The sequence below is a fragment of the Mustelus asterias genome, chromosome 10 (assembly GCF_964213995.1).
Source record: "Mustelus asterias chromosome 10, sMusAst1.hap1.1, whole genome shotgun sequence".
Taxonomy (NCBI): Eukaryota; Metazoa; Chordata; class Chondrichthyes; order Carcharhiniformes; family Triakidae; genus Mustelus; species Mustelus asterias.
In genome coordinates this window covers 66,941,990-66,967,210 of record NC_135810.1, presented here as the reverse complement: position 1 = coordinate 66,967,210, position 25,221 = coordinate 66,941,990, and the positions used below count along the sequence as shown (strand labels likewise).

At 43.4% G+C, this 25,221-nt stretch overlaps 1 protein-coding gene across 1 annotated transcript in view; it reads left to right on the top strand.

Moving 5' to 3' along the window:
* Positions 1-25,221, top strand: part of ccdc83 (coiled-coil domain containing 83) — a 58,032-nt gene that overhangs the window by 5,404 nt on the left and 27,407 nt on the right. Inside the window, exons 3-5 of the mRNA XM_078222797.1 lie at positions 6,216-6,300; positions 14,551-14,719; positions 22,496-22,663. Coding sequence (XP_078078923.1) covers positions 6,216-6,300; positions 14,551-14,719; positions 22,496-22,663 — 422 coding nt within the window. The remainder of the gene's footprint in view (positions 1-6,215; positions 6,301-14,550; positions 14,720-22,495; positions 22,664-25,221) is intronic.

The following is a 25,221-nucleotide window of genomic DNA, read 5'->3' as shown; positions in this document are numbered from 1 at the left end:
TCTTTTTATATATTCCTAGTTAGTTTACTCATTCTATTTATTTCCTTTCTTAATCAACTTTTTCATCACCCTTTTCTATAGTTCTAAAACATTCCAAATCGTCAGACTTAATACTGTTCTTTGAAACATGAGAAGCCTCCTTTTTTAAACTTATAGCACCTTAACTTCTCTAGTAAGCCGCAGGTGGAACTTACTCACTGAGTAATTGTTTTTGGAATGTACTTTTGTTCAAAACATTGAGTTGTTTCTGTAAATATTTCCCAGTTTATTTACTATCATACATTTTAGTCTATTTAGTCAATCAGCCTTTCCCAGCTCCCCCCTCATACCTATGTAATTGGCTTTGTTTAAGTTTAAGATTCCTGTTTGGGATCCCCTTCAAATTTGCAAGAACGCATAAGGGAATGCACAAAAGTGATTTTTGCATGAAAATGGCATGTTTTTCATTTATAAATTTGTTTTGGAATATTTGTTTTGTGCTGGCTTTTATTTTTGCATTGAATCATAGAATTCCAGCAGCGCAGAAGGGGGCCATTCAGTCCCTCGAGTCTGTACCAACTCTCCGACAGAGTATCTTACCCAGGCTCACCCCCTGCTCTATCCTCATAACCCCACATATTTACCCTGCTAATCCCTTTAGCCTACACATCTTTGGACACTAAGGAGCAATTTAGCATGGCCAATCCACTTAACCTGCACGTCTTTGGACTGTGGTAGGAAACTTGGGTGACCAAGCAGGAAAGATGCCACATGTGCATGGGTTGTGTGTTCATCAAATTCATCAGCCATGTTATCATTGATTAGCACTTGACAGCCATTAGCCGCCATTTGGTTAATCATGGTAGCTTAAATAATACCATGAACTGCTGCAGAATGGGGGTATTATCACTGCTGCCAGGAAACTGGGATTGATTTACACGATTCACTAATTATGATCACACACCATTTCAGCATTGAGGAAGTGGAATCCCTTTTCCAGTACGTAACAGAGCTCACATGCAGCCCCACAAAGTACACCAATAGTAATCTGCACCACAGAAAAGTCTGCAATCCTTGCAAAGCCACATGCTTGCTCTGCCTGCTTTTCTCTTGCAAAAGGGAGTGAAGTGTAGTTAGCTTTCACTGAAGAAAGAACAACATTGGATGGCCAACTGCAAAGAGTTGGAAATAACTCCAGCCTGGAAGGAACCAAGTAAATAACAGTTCATCATCATTTTCACTTTCACAGCCACTGGCAATGTGGTCTTTGCATCCCTTCAGGTTGTAGTTGTGGCTGCAGTTGGTGGCAGATTTCAGTGAGGGAATTCTTACTGAAACAGAGACATTGCACACATTGTTATTTGCTGAGATTCAGGTAAGATGATTGCTCCCTGTACACCCTGAGCTGATGCAGCCTCCGACTAAAAGCCCATCTCCCCCTCCTCCTATTCCCTCTTCCAGGAGCTTGTTCTGCTCTCTGTGACTCTGTGACTTCTGTTCATTTCCAAGTCTTGTTGTATTCCAAAGGAAGAGTCTATTTTGCACTCAAACAAGTCCCTTTGGGACCGCAGAGTCCAACTATCCCACATCCAAAGGAAGAGAGTCATTCATACTCAATAGTCTAAAATCCAGTTGTTTTTTTAGCTAGATTGTAATTTTCCTGGATATTATAAGGGTCCAGGTGAAACTCCTCAGAAAATAGTCCCCCACCAAAGGGAATAGGTTCACAGAGTGTTTGATACAGAAGATTAGATGAGACAATTTAAATTTTAACTAACCATATAAATTTAATATTATGAAAAAGCATGCAATTTGGTGGTCATACAAAGAGAATAAATTGCGATGCTTACAAAATATCCCTAAAGATAATAATTCTTATTTCTCTGAGAGAATCCAAACTTCAAGCTTTACTTAATACAAAGACTAGACTTTAAAAGAGAACTCAGATATCCATCAAAGTAACATTACCTTAGTCTCCAAGAGTGTGAGCCTGGTTAGGTTTAAAATGGACCTCACATGGAGGTGACTCATCCCTAACAAATCTAATAATTTCAATTACGTGAAGATATTTATAATGAATTTTTTGGTGTTGTATAATTAAAAAGTAGCATGGAAGATGGTAATTTTCTCAAAAAATACCGCCCCTAATCATTATCCCATATTAGGTGAGAAGGCCCTCCTAGGGTAATTAGATTGCCCATTCAATTTCTAAGAAATGTTTTTCTGAATTTATTCTTGAAAAACTAGGTTGGATAACACTCACTTTGGTCAAACTTCTTGGTTAATGTATTGCATCCAGTAAGATAATAAGACTTGAGACCCAGTGTTCCTTTATCCAGGTATGTCTTGTACACAAAAAGCAGGACAAATCCAACCCAGCCAATTACCACCCAATCAATCTACTCTCGACCATCAATAAAGTGATGGAAGGAGTCATCGATAGTACTATCAAGCAGCACCTGCTCAGTGACGCCCAGTTTGGGTTCACCAACTCAGCTCCTGACCTCATTACAGCCTTGGTTCAAACATGGATGAAAGAGCTGAATTCCAGAGGTGAGGTGAGAGTGACAGCTCTTGACATCAAGATCGCATTCGACTGAGTGTGACATCAAGGAGCCCTAGTGAAACTGGAATCAATGGGTATCGGGGGAAACGGCATTGTAGGTCAACCCACAGCACATGGACTGCAGCAATTCAAGAAGGCAGCTCACCAACCACCTTCTCAAGGGCAACTAGGGATGGACAATAAATGCTGGCCAGACAGCGATGTCCACATGCCATGAATGAATTTTTAAAAAATGGTTTTATTTATCTGAACTAGCATTGTACTTTAGTGATTGTTGACATTGTTAGGATCCCTCGGAGAGTGCCTTCTAGATACGTGTAATCTTTTATCAGCAAAAGTAGTTTTTAAATTGATTAATTGTATCTATCCCATATATTTTAGCCCTTATTCTTTCACACTACCACACCATTTGCAACTTGAAACAATCATAGAAATTACTAAAAACTTGTAGAATCATAACAACAGCCAGAATAAATCAAACAACTAATCTGTAAGTAGTTAATAACCTCCTTTAAGTAGTGCTGGTGGGGGTCTCCTTTCTGCAGCTAGATACATATTCAGCTCTGCAAGGTTAAGGGAGGGCATTGACTGAAGCTTTTGAACTCCAAAATGGTAGCACCAGCATCAACTCAGCACTGCACACTGATTGACATCACAACATAATGTAAACTTCTGGTGAACATTCACTTCATGTGATTAACCCCTGCATGGAGCTAATCTTTTACTGCAACATTCCTTACTGTTCCCAGTCTCAAATTAAATATATCAGTATGTACTCTGTCTCACCCCAATTCTGCTAGTTTCCCAAACAATTAACAGCACTTGAGTATTTGTTGTAGATGTTTCCTATCAAGTTTCTCAGGAATATCATAGGATTTCTTGTCATACACTGTTAAGAGAAGATGCAATTGTAATATTTTCACTAAAATTGATCTAGTACTACAATAAAGATAAAATACTTGCATTGATATGATTTGTTTTAAGCAATTACATTTAATAATTGTAGGAATGCAGTGACTATGTCAGCAAATATGCAGTAGAACATTAATATTAGAAACTGTACAGCTGAATTCATTTCATGATTTTTGCTGCATTACCCCTGTCAAGAGCTTCTCTTAAATAATATATGTTACCATATATTGGACAGAGAGTGGTACTATGTGCAGTAAATTAAATACATGGTAATAGGTATACCTTTCACAAATCCACATAGACAAAAATCTTTGTTTAATCAGTTTAAAATGAGCTATTCCACACAGTTTTAACATTGTTGATATTATATGAAAGAAGTATGTGATTTGATTGGACTTGTATTATGTGGGCAGCACGGTGGAACAGTGGTTAGCACTGCTGCCTCACAGCGCCAGGGACACGGGTTCGAGACCCGAGTTCAATTCCCGGCTTGGGTCGCTGTCTGTGTGGAGTTTGCATTCTCCCCGTGTCTGTGTGGGTTCCTCCCACACTCCAAAGATGTGCAGGTTAGGTGGATTGGCCATACTAAATTGTCCTTTAGCGTCAGGAGGACTAGCTAGGGTAAATGCATGGGGATAGGGCCTGGGTGGGATTGTGGTTGATGCAGGCTGGAATGGCCTCCTTCTGCACTGTAGGATTCTATGATTCAATGTATTATAAATTCAAGCAAAACGGTTATTTATTGACAACTGTGGAAAAGAAGATAAGGTCGAATGAGCAGTGATGTTATGTTATATTTTCAATCAGAATGTCAGCTGGAAGGACATAAAAATAAGGTGGGAAGGTGGATGGGAAGCTACTCCACTGCCTTTCCACCCCACAGCATATGGAGGCCCTTAAAGGCCTCATCTGTTGCTGCAACAAGACGGAAGCTTGTAAAGCAGATCCTGTTGGGGTTGCCTGAAGGCTCTCAGGGAGTCCATTGTTCATTGGCACTCAATACCTAATTGAGAAATCTGACGTTGAGACATGAGAGCCATATCGTGCCCTTGCTCCTGACCCATCCCTTCTCACAATCATCTACTCACACCCGAGTCCATTGGTGATCCTAGACTTTGGGCAGGTGTAGTACCGGGAACAGCCACTGTCTCCCCAGTAGCACTGTTGAGCACTGAAGTACTGATGGTTTCTGATTGGCCAGCAATTCTCAGTGGGCAGGGAAAGCCTGCCAGTGTCTAATCGAAATCAGCTGGCCTTCCCAAAAACAGACAACGTGGGGCTCTTGCTGGTTCTCAAACTGGTGGCTGTGACCCCCATTAAATACCATGCTATGAATAGAAAATCTAACATGTTACCACAATAAATGCTGAAGTGGTAATGGCCATTTATCATTTGACATGTAACATCTGAAATGTCTCTTACATGTGTGCCCAGCTGGAACTACTTCTCCATCCCTCAATGCCGTGGTAAATTTAACTTATTGAAGCACATTGTGGAAATGATTTGTAGTTAGTAGCTTTATAGTGAGTACTGGCCTCCTTAATCACTGGTGAAATTAGCAGGAATCGAGTAAGCCTATTGATTCAGAGTGAATCCTCAGTTTGGGAATTTTCAAATGGCAGCATTCTGGAGCAAGATAAGGAACCGTTTGAGGTATATAATTAAATATTTGATAGTACATTCCCGGCTTGTAATGAACTCTTATTGTAAAATAATGAGTAAGGTTATATATGTATTTCTTCAGAAGAGTATTCACGCTTATGTCACTTATGTTAAAAATTGTGAAGAACAAAAGCATCATTTTACAATTCAATCCCCAACACTAACCAATGTCTCAGGTTGAAGCCAATTTCCCATTTTACCCAGAGTTGAGATTTGGACCCTAAAAACCTTCCACCTCTGTAACATTGCTTATCTCCACCCTTGCATCAACCCATCTACTGTTGAACACTTCTCCATGCTTTGTTGCCTCCCCACTCCAATATTGCAGTGCTTTCTTAGCCAGCCTCCCATTATCCACCCTCCATTAACTTCACCTTGTCTAAATCTTTGCTGCCCTTATCCTAATCAAGCTCTGCTCACACTCCATCCATGTGCTTGCATTATTCCCCAATATTTCATCTCAAAATTCCCATCTTCGTGTTCAAGTCACTTCCCTAGTTCTTTAGCATCATCCTACCGAAGAGCACGACAAGAACTGTGTTTTCCTCCAACTCTGGCCTTTTGTGCATCCTGCCCTCTCCTCACCTCACCTCAAAATCTAACCCATTAGTTGTCTAAACCCTAACCTGTGAAATTCTCTCCCTAAACCTCTGCTTTTCTGCCTGGTGTCAATTTTGTCTGATTACACTTTTTCTATATTTAAAAACACTATATGCAAGTTGTTGCTCTGTTACATTGTATTTGTGAACTTATTACTTCTGGATTATCAGATTTTTCTCCCGTTCTGCATAGTTGAGTAAACATTGTTCACCATTATATAAAATGTGTCAGCAATTGGTAACACAAGTGGTATTTATATGGGATTGTATTTCCTCTTGAATAATGTATGTAAATGGGACAAGATGGCTGTTTCTTTTCTAGCACCATCATCTGATGCTACTATGGTAGCTATCTTATCCATACCTACCCCGAATGCACCTTCAGTGAAAAAAATAAATGTTCATGAATATTTGGATTAGATTAGGCTGTAATTTGTGACATTGCCATATATCTATACCCACTGTATTCAATGTGTTAACTACTCATGTTACCTTAGATTTCAGTTAAAAGAAAAGGCTATTGAAAAACTCACCCACGTTATAGAAAATCAGGAAGAAATGAATGCACAAAGCAGAGAACAAGTAAGGCGTTCTCACATGTATAAAAACAATGCTCTTCAGTTTGCAGTAGATTAAGGATCTTTTGTATATATTTTTGCATATTAAATACATTGGGTGGGATTCTCCCAAAATGATTCTAAGTGTCGAATTCGCATAAAAAACTGGAGTAAATGCCGCTGGTTTTTTTCAGCGGGATTTTCAAAATGAATCTCCCACATTCTGTGTACTGCAGAGTGCACTAGTGCGATCACCCTAAAAATCAGTGGGTGGGGTCTATTCCCGCTGGAGAGGCCGGCAGCTGAGCGGGCCACTGCGCATGTGCCGATCTGTCAGCGCAGATCAGCGCATGCGCAGTAGCCCGCACTGCCGGCCTTCTGATCGCTGGCCGGCTTGATTGCTGGCCAGCCCCGCAACTCCGCATCGCTGGCACACAGATTCCCCCACACCCGAAAGCAGTCCCCCCGATATCCCCCCTCGCAGTCCTGATCTCCCCCCCGCCACCGGTCCGTGCAGGCTGACCACCCCCACCCCCCCCCACCACCACCAATGGACAGCCCCGATCGCTGGCCTCCCTCCCTCTATCATTGATCCCAGTTCACAGTGGGTCCCTCACCCCCACTAATCTCCCCCCAAGTGGCCCCATCCCTATAGGCCCTGCTCCATTAGGCCTGCCCCCTTGGCACTGCCTGATGCCTGGTGGGCAGTGCCTAGGTGCTGCTTTTCCCCTTGGGTAATGCCAAGGAGCCAAGCTGGCAATGCCCAGGGGCTACTCCCCTCACCCCCGACCTCGTTGGTGGCCCCCCTTCACTCCAGCGAGGTTGGGTTCGCTAGCTCCCCACAAATGGAGAGCTATTGTAAACCCCGCTGGAGTGAAACAGATGTGCAAACTCCACACAGACAGTGACCCAAGCCAGGAATCGAACCAGGGTCCCTGGCGCTGTGAGGCAGTAATGCTAACCACTGTGCCACAGATAGCTTTCTTGATCTGGGCATGAAAATGTATGAAATAGGGAAAATGTGTTCTTTATCACTGACCTGGCGTACACATTTCATCTGGAGTTACTGCAAAGCAAGCAAAACTAGAAGGCGAGAAAATTTTAATCCAACTCCACTTTCGCAACTGGCTGAATTTTGCCAGCTCATTGAGTTCCGGCTGCGAGGTGGGAGGGTTGGCAATATGGCAGAATTAGGCATCAGAAGGGAAGCCTGATGTCTGGGAATGGTGTCCTCGCAGTCAGCATCACAGTGAAGCAGTGTAGGAATGGTATCCTTGCAGTCAGCATCGTAGTCAAGTAGTCTCAGGACTGTGTCCTCGCAGTCAGAGTTGCAGTGAAGCAGTCTGGGAATTGTGTCCTTGCAGTCAGTTCTAGTTGAAAAATTTAACTGAGAAACACCAGGGATAAGTAAAAGTCAGAGCTAGCATAATAAAGCAAAGTGATAAGTTATTATAATAATACAAGGATAAGTAGGCCGAAGTAAAATTAGACGAGAAGAGTAAGCTTAGAGGAGTACCTTTTAAAATTAAGTACACTTAAGTTTAAGACATGGCAGGTGAGATCAGTTCAGTGGACTAAGGTGGTGAAGAAGGCATATGGCATGCTTGCCTTTATAGGACGGGGCATAGAGTATAAAAGTTGGGGTCTGATGTTGCAGATGTATAGAACGTTGGTTCGGCCGCATTTGGAATACTGCGTCCAGTTCTGGTCGCCACACTACCAGAAGGACGTGGAGGCTTTGGAGAGAGTTCAGAGGAGGTTTACCAGGATGTTGCCTGGTATGGAGGGGCTTGGTTATGAGGAGAGATTGGGGAAACTGGGGTTGTTCTCCTTGGAAAGACGGAGGATGAGGGGAGACTTAATAGAGGTGTATAAAATTATGAAAGGCATAGATAGGGTGAACGGTGGGAAGCTTTTCCCCGGGTCGGTGGTGACGTTCACGAGGGGTCATAGGTTCAAAGTGAAGGGGGGGAGGTTTAACACAGATATCAGAAGGACATATTTTACACAGAGGGTCGTGGGGGCCTGGAATGTGTTGCCGGGCAAGGTGGTGGAGGCGGACACACTGGGAACGTTTAAGACTTATCTAGACAGCTATATGAACGGAGTGGGAATGGAGGGATACAAAAGAGTGGTCTAGTTTGGACCAGGGAGCGGCGCGGGCTAATTGTTCTTTGTTTCTCGTTTCAAGGCTTCATTCTATGATCATCTTGCTGGTGCCAGTACAGAGCGAGACTGCGGATAGTTGGGAACCTGTCTCGGGGGCAGGGAATTCAGATGGTGTTCGTAAAGCAGAAGTGGAAATGAATAGGGTTGGGAAGCATTTTCTGATCAGGGCCAGTGTGACCTCCTGGACTCGTTTCGATCGCCTCAGGGGGTCGGAGAGGAATTTCCCAGATTTCTTTTTCCCCATATTGGCCCTGGGGTTTTCACTCCCTGGAGATCACATGGTCTGGAATGGGGGGGTGGGGGTGAGTTAATAGGTTGTGATGAACAAAGCATCGTAGCTGTGAGGGACAGCTCGGTGGATAGGATATTAGGATGTAGATAGGCTGGAAAATTGGGCGGGGATCCTGGATTCAGGATTCAATCCTGGACCGGGGAGCGGCGCAGGCTTGGAGGGCCGAAGGGCCTGTTCCTGTGCTGTATTGTTCTTTGTTCTTTGTTTGTATGTGACCTGTCATGTGTGGGAAGTCATGGAGCATATCAGTATTCTAGATGACCACATACATATGCAGGAAGTACTCCCAACTGCAGAAACTTGAGCTCTGGGTTTCAGAGCTTGAGGCTGAGAGTTATGTGGTTAGCATGTTTAGAGAGGTAGTCACACCACAGCTCAAGGGACTGGAGGAAGGGTTACAACAGAAGCAGGCAGGTAGTGCAGGAATCCCCTGGGGTCCCACTCTCAAATTGGTTTTCCATTTTGGAAACCGATGAGGGCGCTGGTTTCTGAAGGGAACGCAGGCAAAGCCAAGCTTCTGGCACCACAAGCAGCCGACTATACAGGAGGAGAGGAAGAATGAAGAAAGAGTGATAGTGATAGATGATTCATTAGTTAGGAGAACAGACAGGTATTTCTGCAGCTACGGACATGACTCCGGGATGGTGTGATACCTCCCTGGGGCCAGGGTCAGGGATGTCACTGAACAGCTGCAGAGCATCCTAAAGGGGGAGAGTGATAAGTCAGAGCTCATAATACATGTTTGTACCAATGATATAAGTAGAATGAGGAATTGGTCAGTTGGGTAGATCAGAGGCAGATGGTATTTAATCATGAGAAGTGTGAGGTAATGCACTTGGAAGGATTAACAAGACAAGGGAGTACTTAATGAATGGCAGGACTCTAGGAGGCGCAGAAGGATCTGGGGATGCTTGTCCACAGATCTCTGTATTGGCAGCAGGACAGGTTAATAGTGTAAGTTAAAGGCAAGTGTCCCAATGCCTTCTTATCAGTTGTAGCATACATTATAAGAGCAGGGAGGTTATGTTGAAGCTATACAAAATTATGGTTAGCCCAGAGATGGAGCACTCTGTGCAGTTCCATCGCCACACTATAGGAAGGATGTGATTTCAGTGAAGAGGGAACAGAGAAGTTTCACCAGGATATTGCCTGGGATGGAGCATTTGAGCTAGGAAGGTAGACTAGAAATGCTCAGGTTGTTTTCTTTACTGCAGAAAAGGCTGAGGGGGGACCTGAATGAGGTTATAAGATTATGAGGAGTATAGACAGGGAGGAAAGGAAGCAGCTGTGCCCTTAGTTGAAGGGTCAATAATGAGGAGACATAATTTTAAGGTGAGGGGTAGGTGGTTTAGACGGGATTTGAGGAAAAGCTTTTTTACCCAGAGTAGGGGTGGTAGTCTGGAATGCGCTGCCTGGAGGCTGGAAACCTCTCAACCTTTTAAAATGTACATGGATGAGCACTTGAAATATAATTCAAGGCTATGGGATTACTGTAGATTTAGTGTAGTTCTGTCAGTACAGACTTTGTGGGCCGAAAGGGCTTTTCTGTACTGTGTAACTATGGGTGGGATTTTCCTGCCCCTCTGCTGTGTGTTTCGTGATGGCATGTCACTCGCTGGCAGCAGGATCTTGTGGTCCCATAATTGCCAATGGGCTTTCCCATTTAACACAGCCCTCGCCGCCGGGAAATCTGTGGCAGGGGTGCACCGTCGGTGAGACCTTAAGACCATAAGAGACAATTGAGCCACTTAAGGGCCCAATTTCCACCCTCGAAGGTAGTTTGTCCACACCAAGAGGGCCCATCAGTTAATTGGCTTCTGCTGGCAAAATGCCACCCCAGGTTCCTGCTGCGTACTGAAGGTCAGCTCGTATTTTACACTATACTATTTCGTTTAATATATTGGCTTATTGTCCAAATTGCTAACTATGATTAGGTGAAAACTTAATAAATAGGCTATCACTGAGAATATATTGAAAGTTAAAGTGCTGCCGCTAGCGGGAAAGTCAGAGAGTTTGCCAGATCCTATTCAGCTCATTTGAATAAAGCTGTCCCTCACTCTCCAGGCATGTGATTCACTGGAGCCAGGGATCAGCTGCTCTGGCTTGACAGTCAAGAGCACTCCCTGCTTTTCTGTCAAGTGTGATAATAGAGGCATTGGTTGGAATTCTCTGACCTCAGCCACGGCTGGGATTCACCGGTCCTGCTACTGTGAATGGAGATTTGGATGAACGCCAAATTCCCCGTTCTCACTGACAGCCGTATAAGACCAAAGAATTCTGGTCATTGATTTCATTTTCTTTTTCAACAGAAAGCACTGGCAGTATTTCTCAAATCAAAAGAGAAAATGCTGGAAAATCTCAGCAGGTCTGGCAGCATCTGTAAGGAGAGAAAAAAACTGACGTTTCGAGTCCAGATGACCCTTTGTCAAAGCATTTCTCCCTTGGTTATTTTTTAATGAGACTTAAGGGAACTCAATTTTAATACTTTTTGTACAAAAATCAAAATGAAATTGCGAATCTCTTCAGATTAAACATTTATATTTTAACAACCCAACTAGATATATTTAGAATATGGAAACTTTTGGATGCTTGGCATTGTAGCAGTCTCTGGACATTTGAAGATGCGTCATCACCAGATAACTGGTGAGCTCGACACAGGTGACAGCCTTCAGCAACCGAACAGCTTGCTATTCCTTTGTCAAATTCCTCCTTATCTGTAGTTTGGCACATTTCACAACAGCAGATTGGTTCACCCAAACTTTGGATATCCAGCCCAAATCCAGCAGGCAGACATAATTCCTGGCCATCATGGATGTCACTTAAATGTGGGACTGCTGCCTCTGCCAAAAAATTTGAACTGCGTCTCAACAGTAATCCCATTGCTGAGACCTGGGGCACCCAACACACTACCTCCCCCACCCCACCCACACTCCTAAAAGTCAATGAAGCAGAAGGTGATTTTGTAAACAAACTCCAACGGAGCAAGTGACACTGACAGCCTGTTGTCAATCAAAACACTCTGTAGGGGTCAGACAGCAGCTACAGCTCTTTTAAAGTCAAAAGGGGATCCCACCTGTGAAGCTGACAGCCTGCTGTCAATCAAAACCCTTCAAAGAGGTTTCAAAACAGCTGACATTATGAGAGAAAACAAGAGGATCCCGCTCTGGGCGAGAACCTGATTTCAACAGCCATGGGTCAGGCTGGACGTCCAGTGGAAATCACAATTTGGCTATCTCGCCTGATTCAACAGGCCATTGGGATTCCTGGTTGGGGCGAACGGACCTGGAAAATCTTCCTCCCTCACCCCATGAGGTTTTTTTTTCAAGTAATCTCCGTTTGTCCCTTGCCAATGTTCATCCTATCCTTTAGCACCTGAAGCTATGAATATCTTATTAGGCTGAAGTTCCATGAGTGCCAGTTGCTGTCTAGTATCACACTTGGACTGGCCAATTATTTACACCTAAATTGACAGTATATTGTGAGCAGGCCATTCAACTTTGTGGATCATGACAGTTGAGCCCAATCCTATCTTCACTCGATGCAAACACATGGGAACTTCTGAGTAATAATCAGAATCAGTAACTTATATATTTTGGCCAGTAAAACTTAGCATACTGAGATCAATTTTAACATCCTTCTCTGCATTTCAGTTCAGGTCAGTTAATTCAATAGCTGAGGGGACATAGAAATCATAGAAACCCTACAGTACAGAAAGAGGCCATTCGGCCCATCGAGTCTGCACCGACCACAATCCCACCCAGGCCCTACCCCATCCCTATATATTTTAGCCACTAATCCCTCTAACCTCCGCATCTCAGGACACTAAGGGGCAATTTTTAGCATAGCCAGTCAACCTAACCCGCACATCTTTGGACTGTGGGAGGAAACCGGAGCACCCAGAGGAAACCCACGCAGACACGAGGAGAATGTGCAAACTCCACATAGACAGTGACCCAAGCCGGGAATCGAACCCAGGTCCCTGGAGCTGTGAAGCAGCAGTGCTAACCACTGTGCTACCGTGCCGACATAATTCACTTATTCTACTCACTACATCCTAGCTTAATAAATCTTGCATGTACTTGACATCTATATTGTGGACACTGTTACCTTTTCTGCATTGAGACTTAAATTATCAAATAATAATTGTGATGCACTTTATGAGTTTTAAATCAATCATTAATGGTATTTTTAGAAGCACTTCTGTTTCCTTCCCTACAGATGGTTTCACTGCAACATGCACAATTACTGCCCTTAAACTGGTTAAGTAAAAATAGCCTGTCAGATCTTTCTGCACCTTTTTAAACATCAGATTGTATCTTTGTGGCACAGATATAAACTTGCCATATGCTCAGTGAACACAAACTTGCATCCTAACTAATTTTGTTGCATGGTGGCACAGTGGTTAGCACCAGGGCCCAGGTTCGATTCCAGCCTTGGGTGACTGGCTTTGTGGAGTTTGCACTGAGTTTGCATCTTCTTCCCGTGTCTGCATGGGTTTCCTTTGAGTGCTCTGGTTTCCTCCCACAGTCCATTGGTGTGCAGGTTAGATGGATTGGCCATGTTAAATTTCCCCTTAGTATCCAAAGAAGTGTGGGTTAGAGGGATTTTCCATGGTAAATGTGCAGGGCTATGGGGGTAGAGTGGAGAGGGTGGACCTGGATAAGATGCTCTTTCAAAGGATTGTTGCGGACTCAATGGGCCGAATGGGTGCCTCCTGCACTGTAGGGATTCTATGGAAGCAGATTGGCACACTACCATTTCACCTTGATAAACATTCTTCTTGAACTCCATTTTATTCTTTCTGAGAGCGTGGATTTACTCCTTTCACTGAACAGTGAAAGTGACTGCCCTTGATATCAAGGCAGCATTTGACCGAGTATGGCACCAAGGAGCCCGAGGAAAATTGAAGCCAGTGGAAAACCCACCACTGCCTAAAGTCATGCCTAGCATAAAGGAAGATAATTGTGGTTGCTGGAGGTGAATCATTTAAGCCCGAAGTGTCAGTTTTGATTTTTGTGCTTACTTAAGACATAGGAACAGAAGTAGGTCCTTCGGCCCATCGAGTCTGCTCTGCCATTTAATAACATCATGACTGATCAGATATGGGCCAGAGTTCTCTGGCCGTTCATGCCAGCAGGATTCTCTGGTCCTACGGGTTTCCCAGCAGCAAGGGGTGGCTTCAATGGTAATTCCCATTGACAGCGGAGGGACCAGAAGATCCCACCACCAGCAAATGGCATGCAGCCTGAGGGGAGGCCATAGAATCTCACCGATAATCCTCAACTCTACCTTCCCACCTTATCCCATAACCCTTGGTTTCCTTACTGATTAAAAGTGGACTGGGGCTAGAACTCACAACCTTTTGACTCGTAAATCAACCAAACCGCAGCTAACATTCAGTGACAATATCAGCACTAACTACTTCCATGACATAGAAGGTGGAAGTAGATACAGTTTAAAAATAAACTGAAAATATTTTTGTTGACGTACAATGATGGCATCACATATGTTTGATGCAAACTACGTTACCTTATCATAGAAATCATAGAAACCCTACAGTACAGAAAGAGGCCATTCGGCCCATCGGTCTGCACCGACCACAATCCCACCCAGGCCCTACCCCCATATCCCTACATATTTTACCCACTAATCCCTCTAACCTACACATCTCAGGACAGTAAGGGGCAATTTAAGCATGGCCAATCAACCTAACCTGCACATCTTTGGAATGTTTGGGTTACAAACAAATACACTTTCTTGCAGACTGTACCAATACTGCTTTAATAATATTGTACTTCTCTGCATTTTTATAAGAATGAACAATTGAAGAAGGAGCAGAAGGAACATATCAGAATACTAGTCCGAAAGGCCAAGGAACTGGAGAAAGAACTGGAACGCAAGGAGATAATTAACAATGAGCAAGTAGAACAGGCCATGAAAGAAACGTTGGAAATAAGTAAACAGCAAAAACAGATTACGAAAGGTATTAGTAATTATATTAACTGAATTTCTTTTTTCAAGACTTTTGATGCTCACATATTGCATATTCTGGTCAACTTGTATTTTAATAATCAAAGAAGAAGTTACTAATTTGCAGACCTCAACACTTTGTGGCATTCCCCTGTCCATTCCTAGTTCTTGCATTCATTTTCAACTTTGCAATCTGACAAGTGACACCTGGGGCTGAATTTTCGGGACTACATATTCTGAAAACAAAGGTCACTGAACGATGATTTTAGAAATCCTGCATCTGCGTTTGGTGCTGGCCATTTTTACTGGTAAAGAAAAGGGGGCGGCATGTCATGAACCTAACACTCTCCTAGTTAGAAGCTGACAGTGCCATGTTAGATATACACATTTTAGAACTTGTAGAAGTTTCATGGACTCAGACATGATTTAGAAATCTTTTTAATTCGCACCTGCAGAGTGAAGCATGGGTTGGAGTGCTGAGTCTGCACACTCAGCTGTGCTGGAAAATGTGACTTTGATGTTTTTGGCAGATTTATGAGCATGTCCAGATGCTAATGTTTTTCAAATGTCCAGTCAAGTGATGTTTGTTTATTTTGACAGATTTATGAAATTCTCACCAGCTGCAAAAGCTTGAGCTTTGGGTTTTGGAACACAACCAGTGGCTGGATTCGCTGTTGTAAATCTGTGAGGCTGAGAATTATGTTGATAGCATGTTTAGGGGGGTGGCACACCGCGGATTAGGAGCATGCGGGCAGAGAGGGAATAGGTGATTTCCAGGCAGTCTCAGAGAACTAAGCAGGTATTGCAGGAGTCCCCTGAGTCATAGAGTCATAGAGGTTTACAGCATGGAAACAGGCCTTTCGGCCCAACTTGTCCACGCCACCCTTTTTTTTAAGACCCCTAAGCTAATCCCAATTGCCCGCATTTGGCCCATATCCTTCCATACCTATCGTACCCATGTAACTATCTAAATGCTTTTTAAAAGATAAAATTGTACCCGCCTCTACTACTACCTCTGGCAGCTTGTTCCAGACACTCACCACCCTCTGTGTGAAAAAATTGCCTCTCTGGACACTTTTGTGTCTCTCCCCTCTCACCCTAAACCTATGCCCTCTAGTTTTAGACTCCCCTACCTTTGGGAAAAGATATTGACTATCTACCTTGTCTATGCCCCTCATTATTTTATAGACCTCTACAAGGTCATCCCTCAGCCTCCTATACTCCAGAGAAAAACGTCCCAGTCTATTCAGCCTCTCCTTATAACTCAATCCATCAAGTCCCGGGAGCATCCTAGCCAATCTTTTCTGCAGTCTTTCTAGTTTAATATCCTTTCTATAATAGGGTGACCAGAATTGCACACAGTATTCCAAGTGTGGCCGTACCAATGTTCTGTACAACTTCAACAAGACGTCCCAACTCCTATATTCAATGTTCTGACCGATGAAACCAAGCATGCCGAATGCCTTCTTCACCACTCTGTTCACCTGTGACTCCACTTTCAATGAGCTATGAACATGTACCCCTAGATCTCTTTCTTCTGTAACTCTCTGCAACGTCCTACCAGGGGAAGGCTAACTATAGCCGGATTAGGCAGGAATTGGTGGATGTTGATTGGGAGAGGATGTTCAAGGGTAAGTCCGCGTCTGGCATGTGGGAGTCTTTTAAGGAACTATTGATAAGGCTGCAGGATAGGCATCTGCCTGTAAAAAGGAAAGGTAGGATTCGAGAGCCATGGATAACCAGGGAAATTGAGGATCTGATTAAAATGAAAAGGGAGGCGTACGTTAAGTCCAGGCAACAGAAAACAGATGGAGCTCTGGAGGAATACAGAGAGAGTAGGAAAGGACTCAAACGGGGAGTTAGAAGGGCAAAAAGAGGTCACGAGATGTTCTTGGCAGGCAGGATTAAGGAGAATCCTAAGGCATTCTATTCATACATTAGGAACAAAAGAGTTGTCAGGGAGAAAATCGGACCTCTCAGGGACAAAGGAGGGGAATTTTGCTTAGAACCCAAGGGAATAGGGGAGAGCCTAAATGAATACTTTGCATCGGTATTCATGAAGGAGAGGGGCGTGTTAACCGGGAGTGTCTCGGAGGGAGGCGTTGACCCGTTAGAGAAAATCTCCATTACAAGAGAGGAAGTGTTAGGGTTTTTAGGGAACATTAAAACTGACAAAGCCCCAGGGCCTGATGGCATCTATCCTCGACTGCTCAGGGAGACGAGAGATGAAATTGCTGGGCCTCTGACGGAAATCTTTGTCGCTTCTTTGGACATGGGTGAGGTCCCTGAGGATTGGAGGATAGTGAATGTGGTCCCGTTGTTTAAGAAGGGTAGCAGGGATAACCCAGGAAATTATAGGCCGGTGAGCTTGACGTCCGTGGTAGGGAAGTTGTTGGAGAGGATTCTTAGAGACAGGATGTATGTGCATTTAGAACGGAACAACCTCATTAGTGACAGACAGCATGGTTTTGTAAGAGGGAGGTCGTGCCTTACAAATTTGGTGGAGTTTTTTGAGGAAGTGACAAAAACGGTTGATGAAGGAAGGGCCGTGGATGTCGTCTATATGGATTTCAGTAAGGCATTTGACAAAGTCCCACATGGCAGGTTGGTTAAGAAGGCTAAGGCTCATGGGATGCAAGGAGAAGTGGCTAGATGGGTGGAGAACTGGCTTGGCCATAGGAGACAGAGGGTAGTGGTCGAAGGGTCTTTTTCCGGCTGGAGGTCTGTGACCAGTGGTGTTCCGCAGGGCTCTGTACTGGGACCTCTGCTATTTGTGATATATATAAATGATTTGGAAGAAGGTGTAACTGGTGTAATCAGCAAGTTTGCGGATGACACGAAGATGGCTGGACTTGCGGATAGCGAAGAGCATTGTCTGGCAATACAGCAGGATATAGATAGGCTGGAAAATTGGGCAGAGAGTTGGCAGATGGAGTTTAATCCGGATAAATGCGAAGTGATGCATTTTGGAAGAAATAATGTAGGGAGGAGTTATACAATAAATGGCAGAGTCATCAGGAGTATAGAAACACAGAGGGACCTAGATGTGCAAGTCCACAAATCCTTGAAGGTGGCAACACAGGTGGAGAAGGTGGTGAAGAAGGCATATGGTATGCTTGCCTTTATAGGACGGGGTATAGAGTATAAAAGCTGGAGTCTGATGATGCAGCTGTATAGAATGCTGGTTAGGCCACATTTGGAGTACTGCATCCAGTTCTGGTCGCCGCACTACCAGAAGGATGTGGAGGCGTTAGAGAGAGTGCAGAGAAGGTTTACCAGGATGTTGCCTGGTATGAAGGGTCTTAGCTATGAGGAGAGATTGGGTAAACTGGGGTTGTTCTCCCTGGAAAGACGGAGAATGAGGGGAGATCTAATAGAGGTGTACAAGATTATGAAGGGTATAGATAGGGTGAACGGTGGGAAGCTTTTTCCCAGATCAGAAGTGACGTTCACGAGGGGTCACGGGCTCAAGGTGAGAGGGGCGAAGTATAACTCAGATATCAGAGGGATGTTTTTTACACAGAGGGTGGTGGGGGCCTGGAATGCACTGCCAAGGGTGGTGGAGGCAGGCACACTGACATCGTTTAAGACTTACCTGGATAGTTACATGAGCAGCCTGGGAATGGAGGGATACAAACGATTGGTCTAGTTGGACCAAGGAGCGGCACAGGCTTGGAGGGCCGAAGGGCCTGTTTCCTGTGCTGTACTGTTCTTTGTTCTTTGTTCTATTAACTGAGTAAGTCCTGCCTTGGTTCAAGCTACCAAAATGCATCACCTTGCATTTGTCTAAATTAAACTCCATCTGCCATTCATCAGCCCACTGGCCCAATTGATCAAGATCCCGTTGCAATTGGAGATAACTTTCTTCACTGTCCACTATGCCACCAGTCTTGGTGTCATCTGCAAACTTACTAACCATGCCTCCTATATTCTCATCCAAATCATTAATATAAATGACAAATAACAGTGGGCCCAGCACTGATCCCTGAGGCACACTGCTGGTCACAGGCTTCCAGTTTGAAAAACAACTCTCTACAACCACTCTCTGGCTTCTGTCAAGAAGCCAATTTTGTATCTATTTAGATATCTCACCCTGGATCCCGTGAGATTTAACTTTATGCAACAACCTACCGTGCGGTACCTTGTCAAAGGCCTTGCTAAAGTCCACGTAGACAACATCAACTGCACTGCCCTCATCTACCTTCTTGGTTACCCCTTCAAAAAACTCAGTTAAATTTGTGAGACATGATTTTCCACTCACAAAGCCATGCTGTCTATCTTGCTTGTTAATTGGTTTTCCATTTTGGTTACTGGTTCCTCAGAGGAGTGCTGCCAGAGTAAAGTTGCTGGCACCATGGGTAGCTCAGTTGCCTATGACGGGAGGAAGAAGAGTGGAAAAGCTGTAGTGATGGGGATTTAATACTCAGTGAATCAGACAGGCTTTTCAGCAGCACTAAGTGTGATTTCAAGACGGTGGATTTCCTGCCTGGTACCAGGGTCAAGGATGTAATGGAATGGCTGCATGACATCCTCCTGGGGGAGGGTGGACACAGTAAGAAGTCTCACAACACCAGGTTAAAGTCCAACAGGTTTATTTGGTAGCACAAGCCACATCGAGAGTGAACACACAGAGGTTGTGGTCCACATTAGTCGCAGCAACATAGGAAGGAAGAGGGATAAGGTCCTAAAAGCATATTTTAGGAAGTTAGGAAGGGAATTAAAAAGCAGGACCTTAAACAGTAATCTCAGGATTACTCTCAGGGTCATGTGCTAATGAGTATAGGAACAGCAGGATTGAGCGATTTAACATGTGGCTGGAGAATTGGTGTAGGAGAGGGGGGCATCAGATTTCTGAGGCATTAAGACCGGTTTAGTGGGAGATAAGAATTGTATAAGATGGACGGGTAACAACTTACCAGGACTACTATCTTCGCAGGGAGATTTGCTAGTGCTATTGGGGATGGTTTAAACTAGCCTGCTAGGGGGATGGGATCCTGAGGAATAGCTCAAATTGGCAGGAAGAAAAACTGATTATAGGAAGCAGAAAGATAGCAAGTGAAATTAGAAAACAGGTAATACAAAGGTGAGCTATCAATCAGGCTTAGAATGTGGAATAATGCCATAAAGTGAAGGGCACCCTTGCTGAATTCATGCAGCTTTTGTGACAAGGCACACATAGGGGTAAATGGGTATGATCTAATTGCCATTACGGGTGACCAAGATTGGAAACTGAATATTTGGGGATATTTAACATTTAGTAAAGACAGGCAAAAAGGAAAAGGAGGTGGTGTTACACTGATAATAAGGGATGAGATCATAAATTAGTAAGGACGGATCTCAAATTGGAAGAACAAAATGTGGGAACTGTTTGCGTGAAGCTATGAAACAGCAAGGGGCAGCAAACATTGGTAAGAGTTGTTTATAGACCACCAAGTAGAGTGGTAATATGGGACATGGTTTTATTCAGAAGATTAGAAAAGCATGTAGCATGGGTAATACAGTGATCATGCGTAACTTGAATCTGCGCAATCTGCATATAGATTGGGTAAGCCTAATGAGCACAGATACTGTGGAAAATGAGTTTGAGGATGGATTTATAGAGCAGGATGTTGAGGAACTGACTAGAGAACAAGTTATTTTATATCATAGAAACCCTACAGTGCAAAAGGATGCCATTCGGCCCATCGAGTCTGCACCGACCACAATCCCACCCAGGTCCTACCCCCATATCCCTACATATTTGCCCACTAATACCTCTAACCTACGCATCTCAGGACACTAAGGGGCAATTTTAGCATGGCCAATCAACCTAACCCGCACATCTTTGGACTGTGGGAAGAAACTGGAGCACCCGGAGGAAACCCACGCAGACACGAGGAGAATGTGCAAACTCCACACAGACAGTGACCCAAGCCGGGAATCGAACCCAGATCCCTGGAGCTGTGAAGCTGCAGGGCTAACCACTGTGCTACCATGCACTAGTATTGTGCAATGAAAAAAGGCTAATTAATAATCGTTGTAAAAAATCTTTAGGGATAAGTTATCATTATATGATAGAACTTTAAATTATGTTTGAAGGTGAGAGAGTTCAATCTGCAGCCAGGGTGTTAAACTTGAACAAAGGAAATTAAAAAGGTATATGGGGCAAATTGGCTGAGGTAGATTGGGAAAATTCATTATGATGGTACACAGGCAATGGACAGTCTTTAAAATATTACATAGTTTACAGCATTCTTTTGAGGCACAAAAACCCAAAAAGAAATGTCTGTCAATCATGACTAACAAAAGAAAGATGATACAGTTAATGAGATTATTTTGTTTTAGGTTTTCAGTGGCAAAGGAAGATAGCAAGGCAAAATTATTTTTATTTCTTGTGCTATCTCCACCTCTCCTCTTGTAAAGAATTATTGTGATGTTCTCTTAAATTATGCATCTAATATATTAAAAAAAAACTTATTTTTGCAAGGAACCCAATCAGAGAAATGAGTGAGTACATACGAGGCTTACCAAAAACCTAATCAAAACAGAGGGTTTTAAAGAGGGTCAAAGGAGGACAGGATAATTGAGAGGCTAAAGGATTCAGGAACATCAGAGAATGGGATCTAAGTGACCAAAGGATGTCAATGCAGTAGCTAAGAAAGGGAGAATGCACCAAAGGCCAGTGTTGGAGGAGCAGGGTATGTATGAATGGAAGTTGTTGTGCTCAAGAAACAAGACCACGGACTTAATTGGAATTTAGATCAGAGAAATTGGGGGAATCGTAAGTCAGTACAGTGGCAGTTGAGGTCATCTCTGATACAAATGGATTTTGATGTGGGTTAGGATGTATCGAAGTTTAAGAATAAGAGGCCAGTCAGAAAAGCATTAGAGAAATAAGGAAAAGAGTACTGCGTGCAGTTATAAAAAGGAGATTGTGGCAATGTAAAGCATGCAGAGACGATTTACCAGGATGATACCAGAAATATATGGGTGTACACACCTGGAAAGGATTGACAATCTCTTTTCTCTTTAAAAAAAAGGCTGAGGGGGTTGATTCAAGAGATCTTTAAATTTATAATTTTGCCGGAGTGGAAAGAGAGAGAATGTTTTTTTTATTGTGGGAAAATGTGAACCCAAAGGTCATCAACATTAGATTGTGTTTCTTTGTAACTTGCAGGAATTCAGATGAAACTTCTTCACCCAAAGAGTGGTGAGAATGTGGGACTCATTACCACAGGGAGTGGGTGAAACAAATAGTCTAGATGTATTTAAGTGGCAGCTAGCCGAGCATTCGAGGGAAAAGGCAATGAAGGGTCACGATGATAGAAGCGGATGAAGAAAAATATAAGGAGGCTCAGGTAGAATATAACAGCAGGATGGACTCAATGGCCAGAATGGCTTTCTTCTGTGTCGTATATCCTATGTAAAACAATTAATGGGAAGATGGTTAAGGGAGCAGAAGTTAGGGCTCATGGATAAGAAAAACTTGAGAAACTACAAACAGGCCATGTTTAAAGGCTGTGGTGGGTACAAGCTGGGAGAACTTTGGCTTGGTAGAGAGCAGGGAAGAGGCAGCTAAATGAATTATTTCTAATTTAGAGGTTAATAAATCCATGAGCTCCTCCCATTTTTAGAGGTGGAAATGAACTACCTACTTCAAAGCAAGTTGCTATTGTATACCAATCTGCTGTGCTGCCAGACTGCTCTTTTTATTTTGTTGTTTGTGATTATCTAGCAAACCAGAAGAGCTAGAGACCAAACAAGCTGAGAATTCTGACCAACACTGAGTATATTTTCTTGTTTGAGCCAGATGTACAATCCATAATAAAAGATCTAGAGCAGAAAATTCAGAAGGAGGAAGAAGTGAAGGCCTACTGGCTGGAGTACAAGAATGTTGGAAGCATTGAACATGCTGGAATTATCAACCTTCGAGAAAATGAACTCGTAGACCTGGTGAAAAATTTTAGTGACATTGAAGGTATGTTTAATGCTTTGTCACATTGGAAGCTCTGTAGCACCTGACCTAATTTTTAAGTGTCCAAAATATGTTGGCATACTTTATGATAAAATCAGATATGAATTATTTGCATATGCAAATAAGGGGTCTAACACCTGCATCAGGTCGCTGCTGCAGTATTGATTTTCCCACCTGCAATGTCTGCATTCAGGGAAACCAACGCTAAAGATCACCTGCTAAAAAGGAAGCCAATTTCATGTAAAGCAGCATCTCAGTCTGTCCCTTCCCTGAAATTCTCAACCATTGATTTTCTTGCATACTGACACTCGTCTTTTGCAGCCTCTGACCCCAATCTTGCTTTCCCCAGGACATTGTTCTTGACCTCAAATGTCTCTCTATCTGACCTCCAGCCATTCAGCCCTTCCTGGCTCCAGTTTTGGGATTGCTTTGAAAGTGCACTCATTGTTGTTATATAGACAAGAACAGCAGCAAATTTACATATAGAAAGACAACACATACAGCAAATGAAGTTATAACCAGATTATATATTGGTGTTAAGTGAGAACAGACATTCGGGACAGCAGTAGAACTCTCACTGTTGTGTAGTGCCATGTTTTATGATTCCCAGTGACCAGCTTAAAGGAATCATACAAGTTTTTGAGTTTTAAGACTTTTACTGTTACAAATGAATTAAAACCAAAATCAACTAAATATTATTTAGAAGAGAATTAATACTCTAAACTACAGAAAAGATAACCCTTATTAATGTCTTAACATGACTGATAACCCCATGTCACATATGTATGTTAGAGCATGCTCTCTGCAGAATTGTGATCTTTACAGGAAATAGTCCAAATTCACTCCCAGCTTCCAACAGCTTCTCCACGTTTCTGAGTTGTAATTGTTTAGCGATCATTGAAGATTCTTTCTCTCAATCTTCTGAGAATTCCAGAACCAATTTCTAGCCGTACGGCCCACTCTGGTGATTCTTTCTCCCAGCCTCACCAGGGAGAATCTTCTTGTGTTCTTAAATCTCTGCCAGTTCCTTCTCTTTGGCCAGACAACAAGCTTCCATCTACATTCTGCCTTGTAGCTAACAGAAAGTGGCCTTTCCCTTGCTGCTCACAACAGCTGCTGCTTCCCTGTCTCTCTTTCTTTCTCTGGGAATCTCTCCTTCTCTCTCTGTCCAAAGCCTCTGAAATAGCAAATCTGCAAGAACACCTGCATCTTCCTTTGTGTGTAGATGTTAAACTTGGTACATGGATTTCAGTATCACTTGACTGGGATTCCCAGTCCCCAAGGCAACTGCAGAGTAATGTGTTAATGGATATATTATTGAGACCATGATGGTACTAATGATGTAATTGTGACACCAGTAGTCAAATGTCCAAGAGGCTCCAAGAGAGCTAAGTGTGGAATAGTCTGTGTCCTGAATACCATGTGCTCACCCTGAAATCTTTGTAAATATTTCCTAATACATCGCTTGAAGTTAAGCCATACCAACTATCTCAAGTTTGTTGTAGGGAAACAAAGCTTCATCAAGGTTCAATAAGATGAGTCAAACCTCACTAAAGTTTGGCAACAACATTGAAACAGTAACCAAGCTACACTGGCTTATTGTTGGGCAGAACTCATTGCAGATCGCATGCTTCCTTTCCTTCATTACTCTATTTTATCATAAGTTGAAGCAATAGTTTAATACATGCCTATGTTATGAAATCTCACATACGAAACACATGGGATCTTTTACATCTACCTGTACTAACAAGACCTGGGGAACAAAACAGTAGGTCAGTAAATACTGAGGCTGGGGTTGAGCTGGGGGCCAGGGCAAGGCTAGCTAAGAAGAGGAGCACTCTGGAGGAGGATGACCTGAGTGGGTCTGGAGTGCATCTGCTTCAATGCGAGGAGCGTAACGGGTAAAACAGACGAACTTAGGGCCTTAATGCTTATGTGGAATTTGGATGTGGTTGCGGTGACGGAAACTTGGTTAAAAGGACAGGACTGGCAGCTGAATATTCCGGGGTATAAGTGTTTTAGGCGAGACAGAGGAGGGGCTAAAAAAGGTCGGGGAGTAGCGATATTAGTTAAGGAGCATATTACCGCGGTGCAGAGGGTAGACAACTTAGAGGGGTCATGTACTGAGTCGCTGTGGGTGGAACTCAGAAACAGGAAGGGTGCAGTCACTATGCTGGGGGTGTACTACAGACCACCCAACAGCCCACGGGAAGTGGAGGAAAGGATATGTCAGGAGATTCTGGATAGGTGCAGAAAAAATAGGGTTGTTGTAGTGGGGGACTTTAATTTCCCTGGCACAGACTGGAAAGTGCTTAGAGCTGGGGGTCCGGACGGGGAGGAATTTGTAAAATGCGTACTGGAAGGTTCTTTGGAACAGTATGTAGATAGCCCGACTAGAGAGGGGGCTATACTGGACCTAGTTCTGGGAAATGAGCCCGGTCAGGTCGTCAAAGTTTCGGTAGGGGAACATGTGGCAAATAGTGACCACAACTCTGTTAACTTTAGGATAGTAATGGACAAGGATGAGTGCTGTCCTACGGGCAGGGTGCTAAATTGGGGGA